Source organism: Lotus japonicus, chromosome 4 (genome assembly GCF_012489685.1).
Source record: "Lotus japonicus ecotype B-129 chromosome 4, LjGifu_v1.2".
Taxonomy (NCBI): domain Eukaryota; kingdom Viridiplantae; phylum Streptophyta; class Magnoliopsida; order Fabales; family Fabaceae; genus Lotus; species Lotus japonicus.
Window position 1 is genome coordinate 78241861 of NC_080044.1, and position 14852 is coordinate 78256712.

Genomic DNA, 14852 nt, shown 5'->3' on the forward strand with positions numbered 1-14852 from the left:
TATATTAACATTTTTCTTTGAAGTTTTTTGGCCTTTTGAAATTAATTTATTTTACCATGAAATTACTAGGTCGTGAATATTTTAATTTAACAGACAAAAGCCGCTGGCCCTAAGTATCATCGGTGTTTGAGCGTTACATATAGGGCGCCCCCATCAAATCCCAGCCGAAAATAAATTACTTTAGATAATGGTTGGTTAGTCCTTTCTTTTAAAAATATGTGATGTGATTTCCATGTGTTATAATTTTTATAATCTTTTATCTTGGCTAAAAAGCATTTTTGACCCCTGATGTTTTAAGTTGGTGTAAATTCTGCCCCTACTCTATTTTTGTCGATGGTTCTACTCCTCATGTTTTCAAACAGTGCACCGTCTACCCCTCCGTGTCAGTCTAGACGTTAAAAAACTAACGGAATGAGCTGATTTGACTTTTTTTTAATATTTTTTGGACCTGCAACGTGGAAATTACAAATGAAATTGGAAAAAGGGGCATGAGAGATTCAAACTCAAGACCTGTAAGTAGCAAAACATGCATTTAACCAGTTCAGTTACATACATAATTGATATATACATCAAACAAATTTAATTTATATCATTTCCTTGATCATCACCAACTTCATATACTCCTCTTCATCTCTCTAATTCACTCAGGAACATCTCCTGAGAAAGCCTGACTGACGGAGGGGTAGACGGTGCACTGTTTGAAAACATGAGGGGTAGAAACGTCGACAAAAATATATTAGGGGCAGAATTTGCACAAACTTGAATTATCAGGGGCAAAAAATGCTTTTTAGCCTTTTATCTTTGAATATTTTCATAATTTTTTGACGTGTTTTAGGCCTTTAGCACAGTGCCCTCAGTCTTAAATTATCCCCAGTCAAAATATTCTACTCAGCAAACCCCTTCACATGAAGGGTTTTTTTTATCTTCTCGGTAGGATGTTGGTTTCTTTCTACTTCCTGACATAATGTTAGCTCCATGTTGAATTGAAGAAGAAAGAATTAATGTCCTTGCTATTCACAGCATAAGTATATAATCAACATGGATACACTTGAGTCAGAACGTTGTGGCTATAGTTAGACCTTCGTTATCAGGTTTTGGTTTTCAGCAGTTTGACCAATGGCTAGTGTCAATAGCAGGCTGCTCCATGTTGAATTGAAGAAGATAGAATTAATGTCCTTGCTAGCTAGGTGGTCATTGGTCAACATTTATATGAATTAATAGTAATTAATTTATTGATGATTGATAATCTCTCACGCTGCCTGCATATGTTGAATAATTAATGCATTCATGTAGTTCTTTTTTACAAAAAAATGTAGCTGTTCTTAACTGTGCTCTATCATTTTTTTAGAGATGTATGGTCGTCGAGTTGTCTGCTTTTTATCATAATGTTAATAATTCATGTAGCTCTTTATTATAACTATATAAATATTCTTTATCCTTAAGTTATAAGTTCCTTTCTTTAAATATTTTGAGAAATAATACTTGTGTTTGGCACAGCAACATGAGATGGATACCTTTTTAAATTCCCAATTTTCACAAGACTAGGGATGGCAATGGGTCGGGTAGGGTGCGGGTTTTGCCAAACCCAAACCCAAACCCGAAATCAAAAACCCACACCCGCACCCGCACCCGAACCCGAAATGGGTGGTGAACTTAAACCCACACCCGAACCCATTGGGTTTCGGGTTCACCCGACCCGTACCCACACCCGCACACAACCTCAAACAAACAGTTGAACTCGGAAACCCGACCTGAAAAAGACTGTGAAGAGAGCTATATTATGTAATGTAACATTGTAATTGCCATGTTACTGTTAAATTAATATGCAAGATGCTGCATATATTGTATTGCACAAGCAAAATACTTAGGTTTCACTTATACAGATCCGGGTTCGGGTAGGGTTCGGGTGCGAGTTTGGCCAAACCCAAACCCGAACCCGAAAGTGATCGGGTAAAACCCGAACCCGAACCCGAACCCATTTAACTCGGGTTTTCACCCAAGAAATCGGGTCGGGTCGGGTGCCCATGGGTTCGGGCTTCTCTGCCATCCCTACACAAGACGGTACGGTTCTCAAAGCATGACCAAGTGTGTCTTTGTCAACTTCCGTTTCTAACCAAAGTACTCCTGATTTCTAACAGAAAGGATTAAGTGGAAACCTGTTTTTATGCCTAACTTATGCGGCCTCTCACATGATTGAGAAGTTTGTTAAATGTAAAATAATTAGGTGAAAGTTGGTTGTAAGTATGTATAATCATTTACTTATAAACTAATTTGAGCCGCTTACAAAAATAATCTCAAAACATCTTATAGATATTTGATCATAAACTATTCACATAAGTTCTCTCAATTATTTAATTTGTATAAACGTTTATATCATAAGACATTCTAAACTGGGTTTAAGGATTTTCCTCTTGTAAAAAAAAACTGGGTTTAAGGATTGTGAAACCTCTCACGTTTTGCAGTAAAAGTCATGACGCTAAGTATAACCATGTACTAGCAAAGTTCAACCTAAGGTTTCTCAATTTCATGACAGAAACACAAAAAGCTGGGACTGACCCAGTTAACAATTATTAGCATGAGCTACATCATTCCTACTTCTAGTTGCAGTCACCTTTGGATTAGCTAGGCTTCTCAGTATCTTAATATTAACCCATAAAACTCAATTGACACCCAAATTTCACTCATCCTTAGAACATAGAGAGAGATAAGAACAGAAGAGAGAAAAATGGTACGATGAGTAATGTGAAGAGAAAGTAACTGAAAATAAAAATGAAAGTACATTTTATTTCTTTTTTAGGCCCTCACTCTTGTATTGATCCCAGAAGCATCAATGGGGTTTGTAGCCATGTATATATTGACAAGAGACCTGTATCTGATGATCCTTTGCTTCTTTGGCGGTTGAAAAACCTCAACAACATCATTCCCGAAAATCTCTTTTATTTTCGCCATTACAATGTCATCATCATCACTTGGCGCCCTTTGAATTTGATCAACCTCTTCTTCTTCTTCTAGATGATGATCCCATCTGCTCCTCTTGCTGCCTCTAATGGTGCTGCTTTTGGTGCTCTTGTCTTCATCGCTGAGCTCGATGAGTTGCTGTGCCGCGTCCACGACGTCGGAGTCAATGATGAAGACCATCAGCTTGCTCTCACGCGAGGAGGAAGATGCTAATAATTCTGCCATTAGAGTACACTCTAATTAAATGGTTCCTTCCTTCCTCTTCTTGTCTCGCTGCTAGCTATGTGAAACTCAGCATATGTATGTATATTTTATGATTACTACTAGCTTTGGCCTAGAACGCGTCTTCAGGGTACGTGTTGTGTGAGAAAGAATGAGACCAAGTACCTAGAAAATACCTGGTTGCTTCTTTGAAGGTATAGACCCTTACTAAATGTCAATATTAGAAGAAGAATAGTTTTCATATCAGTGAATTAACAAATCTTCCCTTTAAGATTAATTTTCATATGAATGCGCCAAAATCTATAGTTGGGGACTTTACTCTTTTTTTATGAAGATGAATTATAGAGTTGACGTGGTATATCGGCTTGACTTGACCCGAGTCTTTGAATCAGCCATGAATTATTCATTTGCCTCATGTGTAGTGTAGAAATTGGAGCACACTTTGATAGAGATATATAGCTAGCTAGGTGGAATTCCCAGTCATCTGATTTAGTTTGTGAGAAAATTAAGACAAGGAGTCCTTTTTAAATTCTCATCCCCGTGTGTAAAGAAAACTTCAAATTTCTTCCAGTTGTTTTCACAATATATAAATTAAACTTATGCATATTTGGTTTGGTTTTGCTTCTTAATTGAAACTAATTCCCACAATTAAGTAAAACTAAAATTTTATTGTTGATATAATTTACAGTTAGATTGTCTATTTTTATATACTTTCTCTCTAAAACTTCATGCTAGTATTTTTGTGTTTGATTTTCTAAGTTATCCTCGTAGTCGACAACTTTGAAAATAATTTGCTTGAGCATCAGAGATCATATTAAATTGATAGGTTTTTCCTAATAAGTCATTATTCATACACATTGCTTATGAATTAAATCTTAGACTAAATGTATACAAAGTCCAACTATCTATCAAAGTATCAATTGTGTTGGACGTTGTTGGTTGTATTTTTGTCTGTGAAAGGAGGGGGAAATGGAAGATTTAAGAGTTGATTTAATTAGAGTGATGAAAATCACTTTCATTGTCATTTTTGTTTCCCTACTAAGAAATTGTTTCATCTTTCAAAGGTTATGTTTATGTTATTGTTTATTTTTATATTAAATGATTAAATTGATATCTTTCATCTTTCAAAGACTACTTGACCTATTTCTATTTTTCAATGACTAGACTTCATATTTTCTAAAGAGCAAAATGACTATTCAATCATTATAAATTTATGGTTTATTTTTTTTTCAAAATTATATTTATGTTTAACATTGAGTCCCAATTCTTTATATAACAAACCTTATATACATGAATTTTTTTTATGGGATTTGTCAAAATGGGCCAAATATGTATGGATTGTCAAAATGTGCTAAAGTAGGCCGAGTTAATGTGGATTGAAACAACAATTGAGGCCCACAAATATTTTAGCTAAGATCTCCAATCTTCTATTCACCCTTGGGAAATGTTTCTTAGATTAAGAAGCCCTTTAGTTGAAATGAAGGGATGGAAGTAACAGATAACATTTATCGACCAAAAAAAAAGTAACAGATAACATTTGAAAAGTTAGAAGATGAAAGAAGCCTAGAGTTAATTAAGAAGCGATGATGATAAGCAAAATGTAACAAATGGAGAGAGTAAAAGGACTATGGCCCCGTTTGGAAGAGCCTATTTGAGCTTATCTAACAGCATAAGCTCTTATGTCAGTGTTTGGGAGAGCTTATGCAAACAACTTATGACCTACCATAAGCTACTCATGATAACTTATGAAAAAGAACTTATGCTTATATATAACTTATTTTAAATTTATTTCAATAAAAAATTTAAAATAGCTTATGAATAAGCGTGTATGTCATAAGCGGTCATAAGCGCTTAATTAAGCTGTGTTTCCAAACGGAGCCATATTACAAAAGATAATTAATAGAAAGGACAGCTATTCGGAAGCTGTGAAATCATTTGATTGTGGCAGCTTGAAAAGAATAAGTAAAATTCAAATAACTGAAATATTTACTCTATCTGTGGTCAAAACTGAGAAAGTTTCTTATGGTTCTCCCCTTTCTTTCTTTAAGTTTTTCACCTATTCTCCTTTCTATTCTGTATTTCTGTTGGTGTTATGTAAGGCTTATATTCCCTCCCTCTTATTGGTCAGTTTCATCACACCTAACTCGAAATAAAGAAGGTAGGTATGTTTCTTAATGTTACTTTGGTGACAAAGACATCATGGACAACAAGGCAGATAAGCGAAGTACAATGCATGGAAAAGCTACAAGACACTAGTGTAGTGTACCTGTCGTACTGCCCAACGACAGCACACACCATTAAGGTTAGTTTGCACAAGCCATGTGCATGATAGGTTGCAATTTGCAACTACTCTTGGCTAGATGCTAGTATAAGCCGGTTGTTTCCATACAAAGGAGGTGTTTGGATAACCAACATCATTTAAAGTTTATAACAAATAACACTTCTTTGTAAGTTCATTCTAAAAGCTTATCTAGGAACTTAGGTATACACGTTTATTCATAAATTAATATGAGCAAGTTATTAAAAGAGAGCTTTAGCTCAAGTTGTACTAGATAGACTTGTGTAAGTAAAAGTATGGGAAAGGAAGTAGTTGGTGGGAGGGCCGAACACAGGTTGCGCCATGGCCGTAGCCTAAGAGGCATCACATAAACATAAACTTCTCCAAACACTTACATACATGTTTATCTCATAATATAAGTTCAAATAAAATCTTCTAAACACATTATAAGTTCACCCGAGAAATTAATCAGCACTGAGTTATATTGAATGTGAAAAATTAGTTAGTTATGCATGTCTGGAAACTTGCTCGAAAACCATGGTGAAACAAAATCAGAATAAACTTATATTTTGCTTCTGACTTCATCGTGATTTTCAAAAGAGTTTCCAAACAAACACTAAATCTGAACAATAAGTAACCTGGAGAAACAACCTCAACATATATCTTACATCAAGTTGCTAGTGCCAAGCATTGAATCTAACCATAAGGTTCCTGAGAGGGTTAAATAATATAACATGAAGAACATCGGAGGAACAAGAATATCAAAAGTTGATGGTATTACAAATGAGGAAGATAGTCCATGTCCCCATGGTTTTATAACAAGAACCATACCGTAAAATATGACAAACTAATTCTTGAGACTGCAGATCCCTCATTTTGTAGAGGGAACAATTTATCATTCAATGCCTCTTTCTTATAAGAATACATGAAACAGGAAAGAGAAGAAGGACAATGAAAACTCACAGAAATATAATGAAAGAATAAAAATGAAAAAGTAAAACCCCCTATTACAGGTAACAATTTGTCAACCAAACACCCTCCCCTTCCCCTTCCTCTTTATCTACACACCCGAAAAATACAACTTTTGCATCCAAAAATTCGTGCTACTTCGAGACGCGTGTCATGTTCAAATGCATTGCTTCTTCAACATGCAGTGTGAGCTGAGAAAACACCTTCAGCTTTTTATTCTATGACTCATCACAATTCAATCCACAAATTTCTAACACAGGGCCATCTCTTGACACAAAAGGGTTGATTCTAACCCACATGAGGGTCAAGATGGATGCAAGCAGAATTGACCACACCAACACAATGGTGGGCATTCTATCCTGTTTACCAAGTAAACCTTTCAGGAATGGATAGAGATGGAGGACGACCCACAAGGCGAAGAACAATCTACCAAAGAGAGGTCCCCATGAGTCATAACCATTGTTGATGGCATCTGAGATCCCAACAATGATCCCAACTATGTTTATGATTAACAAAGTAGTTGGAGGGATGAGTAGTGCTGTCCACTTGAAGATATAGAGCTCTGAGAACTCTCCATCATCAGCTGCTTTTGATGTGACAGTGAAGTTTGTGTTGACACCAGCTAAAACCTTCAGTAGACCCTGGAAAAGGGCAAAGAGATGTGAAGAAACACCTCCAATCACCCAAAACTGCTCATTCCTCCACCAATCATCTATACCAACACCACCCCACTGCATCTCGAGGATACCGGTCGCAGCAATGGATATGAAGAGGGCGATGAAAACAAGACTGGCATAGTTGCTAATCTGCATATAAGGAAAAAGATAATTGTATGTTAATACCCTTGTCAACAGTATTCAGCTTAAAAGGACACAAATGAGAGTTAAATGTGATTAACCTTAAAAAATGTTTCAAGATTGTCAAAGCCACTGCAATTAGTATGTAATTTTCCAACATTATTTCCATTCTAGTTTTTCTACACTTAACATTATGAATTTGGCTTCTCTAAAGAAGAAAAAATGCACTTTTAACAGGAAAAGTACATAGTTATAATTACTAACTAGAAAATCAATGGCAGAGATACTGATAAAATACATGCACAAGTAATCCTACTCAATTTTCTAATCAAATGTTATGATTTTGTGCTATTCCCTTTAAAGTGCACTTTTCATTTTAGATGGATCAAATTCCAGCATTATTTTTCCCAAGAATTACTGTTCTCCAGATAGTAAATACAACTCCAGTTTACCAATCCCACTGACCTGTCAACAATGAATTTCAGCAAAAACAAGAACTAACTACATTTACTTGTTGCATAATAGAAATTGCACACAAACATACCTCGGGAACAATAAACTTTCCAGTCAGAAGGCATATGGCTGGTAGTGTACAGTAGACAAGCAATGGGAGTGATGTCCAGGGATACACGACAGAATTTATGTAGGAAAATCGTTCCAACCACTTCAACCCACCACCGTAGCCATACCAGATTGGACAATGTCTGCTGAAAAAGATCTCGACAGACCCAAGGGCCCACCGAAGAACTTGGTGCAGACGATCTGAAAGGTTGATAGGTGCAGACCCTTTGAATGCTGGGAGTTTAGGGATGCAATACACGGACCGCCAACCATGGCAATGCATTTTAAATCCAGTCAAGATATCTTCTGTCACAGAACCATATATCCACCCCACCTGGTATAAGCCAAACATTATGAGCACAAGGAAGAAATATAGGAACATCAAAACTAATTTTTCAAAAAGAATTGAAAAGATAATCCATTGATGCTTACTTCTTTCCCCCATTCAGTTTTGTCTTCATAACCACAACTGATGACTTGGATGGCTTCTTTTAAAAGTGATGCAGGACTCACGCCCTTTGGAACACCACCGTGTTCCAAAAGTGTGGAGGCTACAAACACTGGAGACTGTCCAAACCTCTTCTCCAATTTCATTTGAGTCAAGTTGGAAGTCTTCTCATTGTTGGATCCTGAAACAGAATCTACTTATTATTATTATCAAGCATATTTCATCGAGTGTTTTGAACAGTAAGGAAAGCCAAATGATCCAAAACTCTCACCTTCATTCCCTGCCTCAATATTTTCAAGTGCGTGTATCTGCTTTGATGCTTCGCTGTGCTTCACCTTCTTCTTTCTATCCTTAGTGTTGTTGGCATTCTTCTTCTTTCTGGAGGCACAACATGGAAAGCACAAGCAGCACCATTTTGGCCAACAGTTACAGGTTTTGCTCGGTGCCTTCTTCTTGGCAGGTGCATCATATCCATAGAGCGCATACCTTCTGAAAACACATCCAGTTCCAACATAAATTGGACCTTGTATTCCATCCAATCCTTTCATGTTGATCTGTTTTCAGTTGAGGAGTTAGTTCGAGTCATATCAATGGAAGAAAGCAAAACATTCAAACAAGAAACAAGAAGCAAAAACTTACATCAAAAAATACAACATTTCTGTTTGAGTATCTATCATGCCGATCAATTCCATCAAATCTCTGGGGAAATTGTACATAGCAAATCTTTTTCCCAAGTTGAGGGTCCATCATAAAACACATGGCTTCTCTAAGTGCCTTGCTATTGTTGATGTAGTGATCACAATCAACATTCAGAAGATAAGGTGCATTCGAGATAATTGCTGATGCCCGCATCTTCAAATATTTTTTTAATTACAAAAACATGTTACCTAAGGCCACTGGATCATAAGTTGAACTCAAAAGAAAACAGAAGTAACTTGAGACTTACCAAAGCATTCATAGCCCCGGCCTTTTTGTGGTGATCAAAACCTGGCCTCTTTTCTCGAGAGCAATAGACCAAGCGTGGCAATTCATTTCCTTCAACATCTCGAACACCATCATGACCAAGGAAGACCTGTAAAATACAAAAAGTATATTATTGTTTCTAACTCAGAGGTCAGTGAAAATTGAAACGTAGGATTCAAATCCTTTAGCCAAAGCATGAAGGTGGCATGAGCATTTCTATTTGAAAAGAAATAATGCATAACATACATAATATCATGCAAAGGAATTTATAAGTATACATGGGGGGTTCTATGAAGTATTAACCACCAGGTAACTAATCAAAAGTTCAAAATTACAAAAAAAAAAAATTAATGATTTTAACAGAAAACATAAAAGGAAAAATGGTATTCAGCTAATCCTATTATTTCTTACCTGAATCATTCCAGGATGATCCCGCACATTATTTCCAGGCCATGGAGTCCCATCCTGCATGGTCCAACCATCCTCAGGAACCTTTGTTGCTGTTGCAACCAAACTGTTAATCTTCACTTTAAATTCTTCATAATCCCTCTGTAACAGCCAAGATAAATACCATTAATAGTGTTAAATGTTTGCATCCTCAGATAACAACAAGTAACAAAGACAACTAAAGTCTATTCCTACTAGGTGGGGGTTTGGCTACTTGGATCAAATAGTTCATATTGCCTATAGCTTTCCTTAGTCTTTCTTAACCTTTCATCGTTGGACTATTGTTTATATGGTTTACCCTGCTCTCAACACATACCCAAACCACCTACGACGAGACTCTAAAAAAACATACAAGAAAGATGTGCAGTCAGAGAAGTTGATACCTTCATTGCTCTTCTTTCCCTAACAAATGCTGGATGTACTTTATTTCTCAGATAGTCAATCTTCAGACCGAAATACCATTCTGGGGCTCGGGGCTCAATATTGTATTTCTTACAAAATGGGACCCATCTCCTAGCAAATTCAGATGTCTCAGAAAGTGCTTCAAAAGTAAGCATAGCAGCACCATCATCTGAGACATAGCATGCAACTTTATCAACTGGATAATCAACAGCAAGGATAGATAGAACAGTGTTTGCTGTAATCAGTGGAGGTTCTTTCAAGGGATCAACTGTACTGACAAAGATGTCTACATTGGACAACTCAGATGGTTTCCCTTCTTTCTCATACCTGCAGCCACGAAAGAAGTCAATCTTCAGCAACATAATAGGACATTGAGAATAAAAAATAGAATTGAGATATACTAGGCCTATAATTGGGGGCAGAATAAATGCTAATCGAGAAATAAAAACCACCAAATGAGGTACGTAGGGCTGAATTACCTTAGCGATAGACGATCTAGGTATGTTTCTCGCTTTATCGGGTACCATTTTGGAAACTGATCCATTATCCAAGATACACCAAACCATATTTCACAGATGACTGATGTCAACCACAATCCATATGCATCATTAACTGGGTGGAGAATTCTATAGTGGAAAAAAAGCGCAAGGACTACAAGACGGAGTATAACAATCATTCTGTATGGATTTATCTTGCTTGAAGGGATAGGTAGCTTCCGAGAAAGTGGCTGCCTGCCCTCGTCCATCCTGATATAGTATATTGATTAAAAGAAGTTAGTAATCCAAATAAAAATAGATACTGGAAAATTAAAATATAATTATTTAATCCTAGTTAAACTTGTAACCCCCCACATTACGACAAAACTAACAACACAAAAACAGATGGCTTGGCTAAGACATGTATGCACCGACAAACACCCATGTGCAATTAAATTGATATTTGGGTGTTATGACTTTCTGGCGAAAAATGGTTTAGCCTTGATTTGATAGAGATGATCCAGTATCCACTCCAACCATGGAGAAAAATTAGGGACTTAAAAGAGGAGCAAAATTAAAATGTTGAGTGGGAGAGTTACATGGGCAAATCGGGGTCCTCAAACTCATCACCATAATTTGAATCATTGCTCCCTTCATGCTTCACCACTTGAAGTTTGTCAGATTGCCTTTTCTTCCAGTCCTCCATCCGGTCTTTCCAAGCCACACTTCCATACCCATATACAGCAATGTCTTTCTTGGGAACCATTGGTCTGGGTTGCACTGAGACAAAAGAAGCCCCAGGGTGTCAATACATACATGTAATAAGAAATGTACAAATGATGAGCTAAAAAATTGTACAAGACTTACGTGGAGTAGATGGATCAGTGTAAGGCATGGGATGGACTCTGTTCCCATGATTCGCATATGGCGGAACAATCAGAGCATGTCTATCAGAAGATATCTCAGGATCCTATAAAGAACAAAAACAGTATTCTATAAGGACCAAAGTTGCTGCCGGTGTGAAGAAATGCCATCATTGAAGAGAAACCAGACATGTCAAAAGGGGAAAACGAAGACAAACCTCCTCCCCATAAGTCAGGAGTGGGATTTCAGAATTGAGAGGAGGGGAACCATGTTCCGAATTCGCGGGGATGCCAGATATATTAGAATTAGAACCACGCCCAGTGTTAAGGCGTCCATACAATGAATCAGAAACTGATTGTTGGCCCAAACCATCAGGGTCATACTCAAACTCATTGTCCAAGTCATCAATATCATCCTCATCTTCATCACCTTCAACCCTGGGAGTACCTGCAATTTCATTCATTGGCAACACTGTAAGAGAATGTCTACAACAGAAGCGAGTTAAGAGAGGAATACAAAATCGATCGCACCTTTGATACGCTTGTATCTGGTCTTGCACTGGGGGCAGGCCTGATTCCCTTCCCGTCTCTCGTATTCGTAGCAAGGCCGACACACAGGGAAAGCACACTCATTGCAGGCAACAAAAGGCTCACCATCCCCAGAAATCTCTATCTCATCCCCACAAATCTGACATATCTGTCCACTCAGTTCTTTGACAGACTTAATCTGAAAAGAATCACACCAAAGAAAAAGAAAGTGTGTTGTTATTACTTATTAGCACCTGCTTTACAATTCTCCGGGAAACTAAAATGATCTAACTTGCCAAGAAGATTCAGCTAATCAAAACGGTTAGATTAGCTATCAAATAAGAAAGGGAAAAGGACAAATCCACTCACATAATCTTTATGATAATTACAAAGCTAACTAAGCAAATCAAAAATCAAAATCACAAAGCAAATCAAACATCAAAATCAAATCTTCCATTAAGTGACAAAATAATTGGCAATTCTTCAACCCTCACTAGTTAACTGACCTTCCACTAATATCAAGAGTGAAAACACAAATCATCTGCATAAATCCTTACACATTGTAGACCACTAACCACACTCCAGAAGGGTCAAAACCTTAAACTGTACCCAAATCAGTCAAATCTGAAGTTTAGCACCCAAAAAAGGAAAAAAAAAAAGTAGAACTCCAATTTTAAAGTGCAGAAGCTCACAAGCTGTTCATAGCTGACAATTGAGGTCAAAACACAACATCTAAAAATGCAAATTCCACAGAACAAAGTGGAACCATCCACCCCAATTATCAAGGAGAAATTAAGGTAACTACACAATCTCCATCAAAATGCAAAATTGCTTAAAAACCCCACCGACAGAGAACAAATTCAAGCAAAAAAACATACTTTTTATGAAGAACTAGAGATTGAGATCCAAATACCCAGAAAGAAAAAATATAAAAAACCTTTCCAAATTAAGATGAGATGGGAAATCTAGAGAGAATGATTACCCGTCCATTCTCATCGGCATTGATGAGCACAAACTCGTTCCGGTTATGAGAACCAGCAATGAGTCTTCCACCGGTGTTCATCACTGACACTACTCACAGTCTCAAACTTGGCGAGTCTTCTTCTTCTACAACAAATCAAGCAACCCCACCAAGTGTTAAGACCTTTTCACCAACGTCGTCGTTTTCAGAAGAAGAAGAGGAAGATCCCCTTTTGCAATGGCGAACCAGACAGCACCGCCACCATACCCACCAACATCAGAAAACTGAAACCCCCAAAATGGATCCAAAAACGGGTTCTTTTTCCTGATTTATGTAATGGGTAATTGAGAAAAAAGGTAAACAACAATTTTTTTTTGGAATTTTTTGGGAAAAAGTGGGTTTGAGATTGTGTGTGCGGTGCGCTTCTACTTTGATTGTTTTAGAAGCCAGCCACCGTCTCTGCTGGTCCTAATCAGAGAAAGAGAGTGTGCACATTACAGAGAAGAAGAGGGAGAAGAAGAAGAAGATAGAGAGAGTGTGAATGTGTGTTTGTGAGTGGAAATGAAGACGCGTAAGAGAGAAGAAGGGGATACAAGAATACAAGTAGGGGGGGGGGACAGAGAGACAGAGGGGTTGTGAAAGAAAAAAGCAATCAAATGGGGATTATTAAAAAGAGAAAAACATTACATCTTCATTATTAGTTTAAGTAATTTAAATAAAAAAAAGGAGTTAGTACTTAATTGAAACTTAGGGTTAGTCAAGTGTGTCGACTTCAGCCGGTTCGTTCAGATGGTACATGTCTGATTCTTTTGAATAGGATCTCAGGGTTAGTAAAGTGTGTGAGACACCTCCAGTAGTTGACTCGTTCAGGTGGTACATGTCTGATTTCTTTTAAATAAGATCTTCTGGTTAAGTTTTGTTAATGAGAGAAACTTCAAGTTAACCCTAATATGATGTGAATCCAGTCGATTTGGTTTAGCAGATACATGTCTTATTTTCTCTTATTGAGTTAGAGTTATGTGAATGAAAAATTGTGATTATTTTCTGGTATTAGAGATAGTGACACTGTAATATGAATATTTTCGGCTCGAACAAAATTATCATTCAACATATGAAGTGAGAGGGTGGGGTCCATGATTGTGGTGGTGGAGTTGGCTTTGTCCTCCTCACCATGGTTTTGGTGAATAATGAAAAGGTAATAGTACAAGTTTAGTTTGTTTTTTGTTGGTGAATAAATTAATTAATAATATGATTAAAAATGTTTGTCTAATTAGTATTGTAAATGTAGAATGTGTGGGAGATTCTTTTTGGTATGTTTTAGTGAGAGGGGGAAAGAAGGTGAAAAAATCGTCGGCAAAGCGTTAAAGTGGGTTTTGGTTTAAGGATTGTGATGTTGTGTTTATAATTGGAAAAACTGATTGGCATTATTGAAATGTTTGACACAGTTGTGGGTGGGTCCAGTACCAGCAAAGCAACACGATTCACTGGCACTTACTAGATTGGAAAAGAAAGAAACTACATGGAAGAAGAACTGAAGAAGGAAGTGGCATGAGCATGAGCATGAGCATGAGAGCAAATGAGTTTGGTAGGAACTGGTAAGTGTAAAGATCAACTCACGCGGCGTATATTATGTCTCTTTAAAACTACGCTCTCTTTTTCTCTCTCTATACAATAATTATTAGTTTATTACTAGTCATTATGTATGTATGGTTATTTGGTTTAGTAGTAGTAGTAGTATTTTTGCACTCTAATTAATTTTCTGGTTGATTTTGTCACCAACAACTTCAATGCTTTCTAGTTTCTACTTCTAACTTTTTTGTAACTAGTTCTTATATATCATCGTAACATAGTTCAAGTGGTAAGAGTTGAGAGACATATAAGTTGGGTAGGAGAGGTCTAAGGATCAATTCCTGACGGAGCAATTTATCTTTCCGATGCAAAAAAAAACACTAATTCCTACTTATAATATAAGTAATTTT

At 36.9% G+C, this 14852-nt stretch overlaps 1 protein-coding gene across 2 annotated transcripts; it reads right to left on the reverse strand.

Moving 5' to 3' along the window:
• Positions 1–6208: 6208 nt before the first annotated feature.
• LOC130711961 (cellulose synthase A catalytic subunit 6 [UDP-forming]-like) lies at positions 6209–13505 on the reverse strand. Of its 2 annotated transcripts, none has more exons than XM_057561766.1 (14): positions 12895–13505; positions 11916–12111; positions 11603–11832; positions 11389–11491; positions 11121–11301; positions 10525–10791; positions 10027–10372; positions 9608–9745; positions 9180–9305; positions 8873–9085; positions 8505–8787; positions 8218–8414; positions 7769–8119; positions 6209–7233 (listed from the first exon to the last, which is right to left on the reverse strand). In XM_057561766.1, the coding sequence occupies exons 1-14, from the start codon at positions 12973–12975 to the stop codon at positions 6646–6648; spliced, it is 3300 nt and encodes a 1099-aa protein (XP_057417749.1). In that variant the 5' UTR covers positions 12976–13505; the 3' UTR covers positions 6209–6645. The 2 variants fall into 2 exon arrangements, with proteins under 2 accessions (XP_057417749.1, XP_057417748.1); XM_057561765.1 differs by having other exon boundaries at positions 8218–8426.
• Positions 13506–14852: the final 1347 nt, after the last annotated feature.

Excerpts from the sequence above, each read along its gene's own strand:
- LOC130711961 (XM_057561765.1), bottom strand. The coding sequence starts at position 12,975 with ATGAACACCGGTGGAAGACTCATTGCTGGTTCTCATAACCGGAACGAG. Across the intron at positions 11,492-11,602 it reads TCCTGACTTATGGGGAGGAG|GATCCTGAGATATCTTCTGA; the intron begins GTTTGTCTTCGT and ends TGTTCTTTATAG. Across the intron at positions 8,120-8,217 it reads AAACTGAATGGGGGAAAGAA|GTGGGGTGGATATATGGTTC; the intron begins GTAAGCATCAAT and ends GGCTTATACCAG.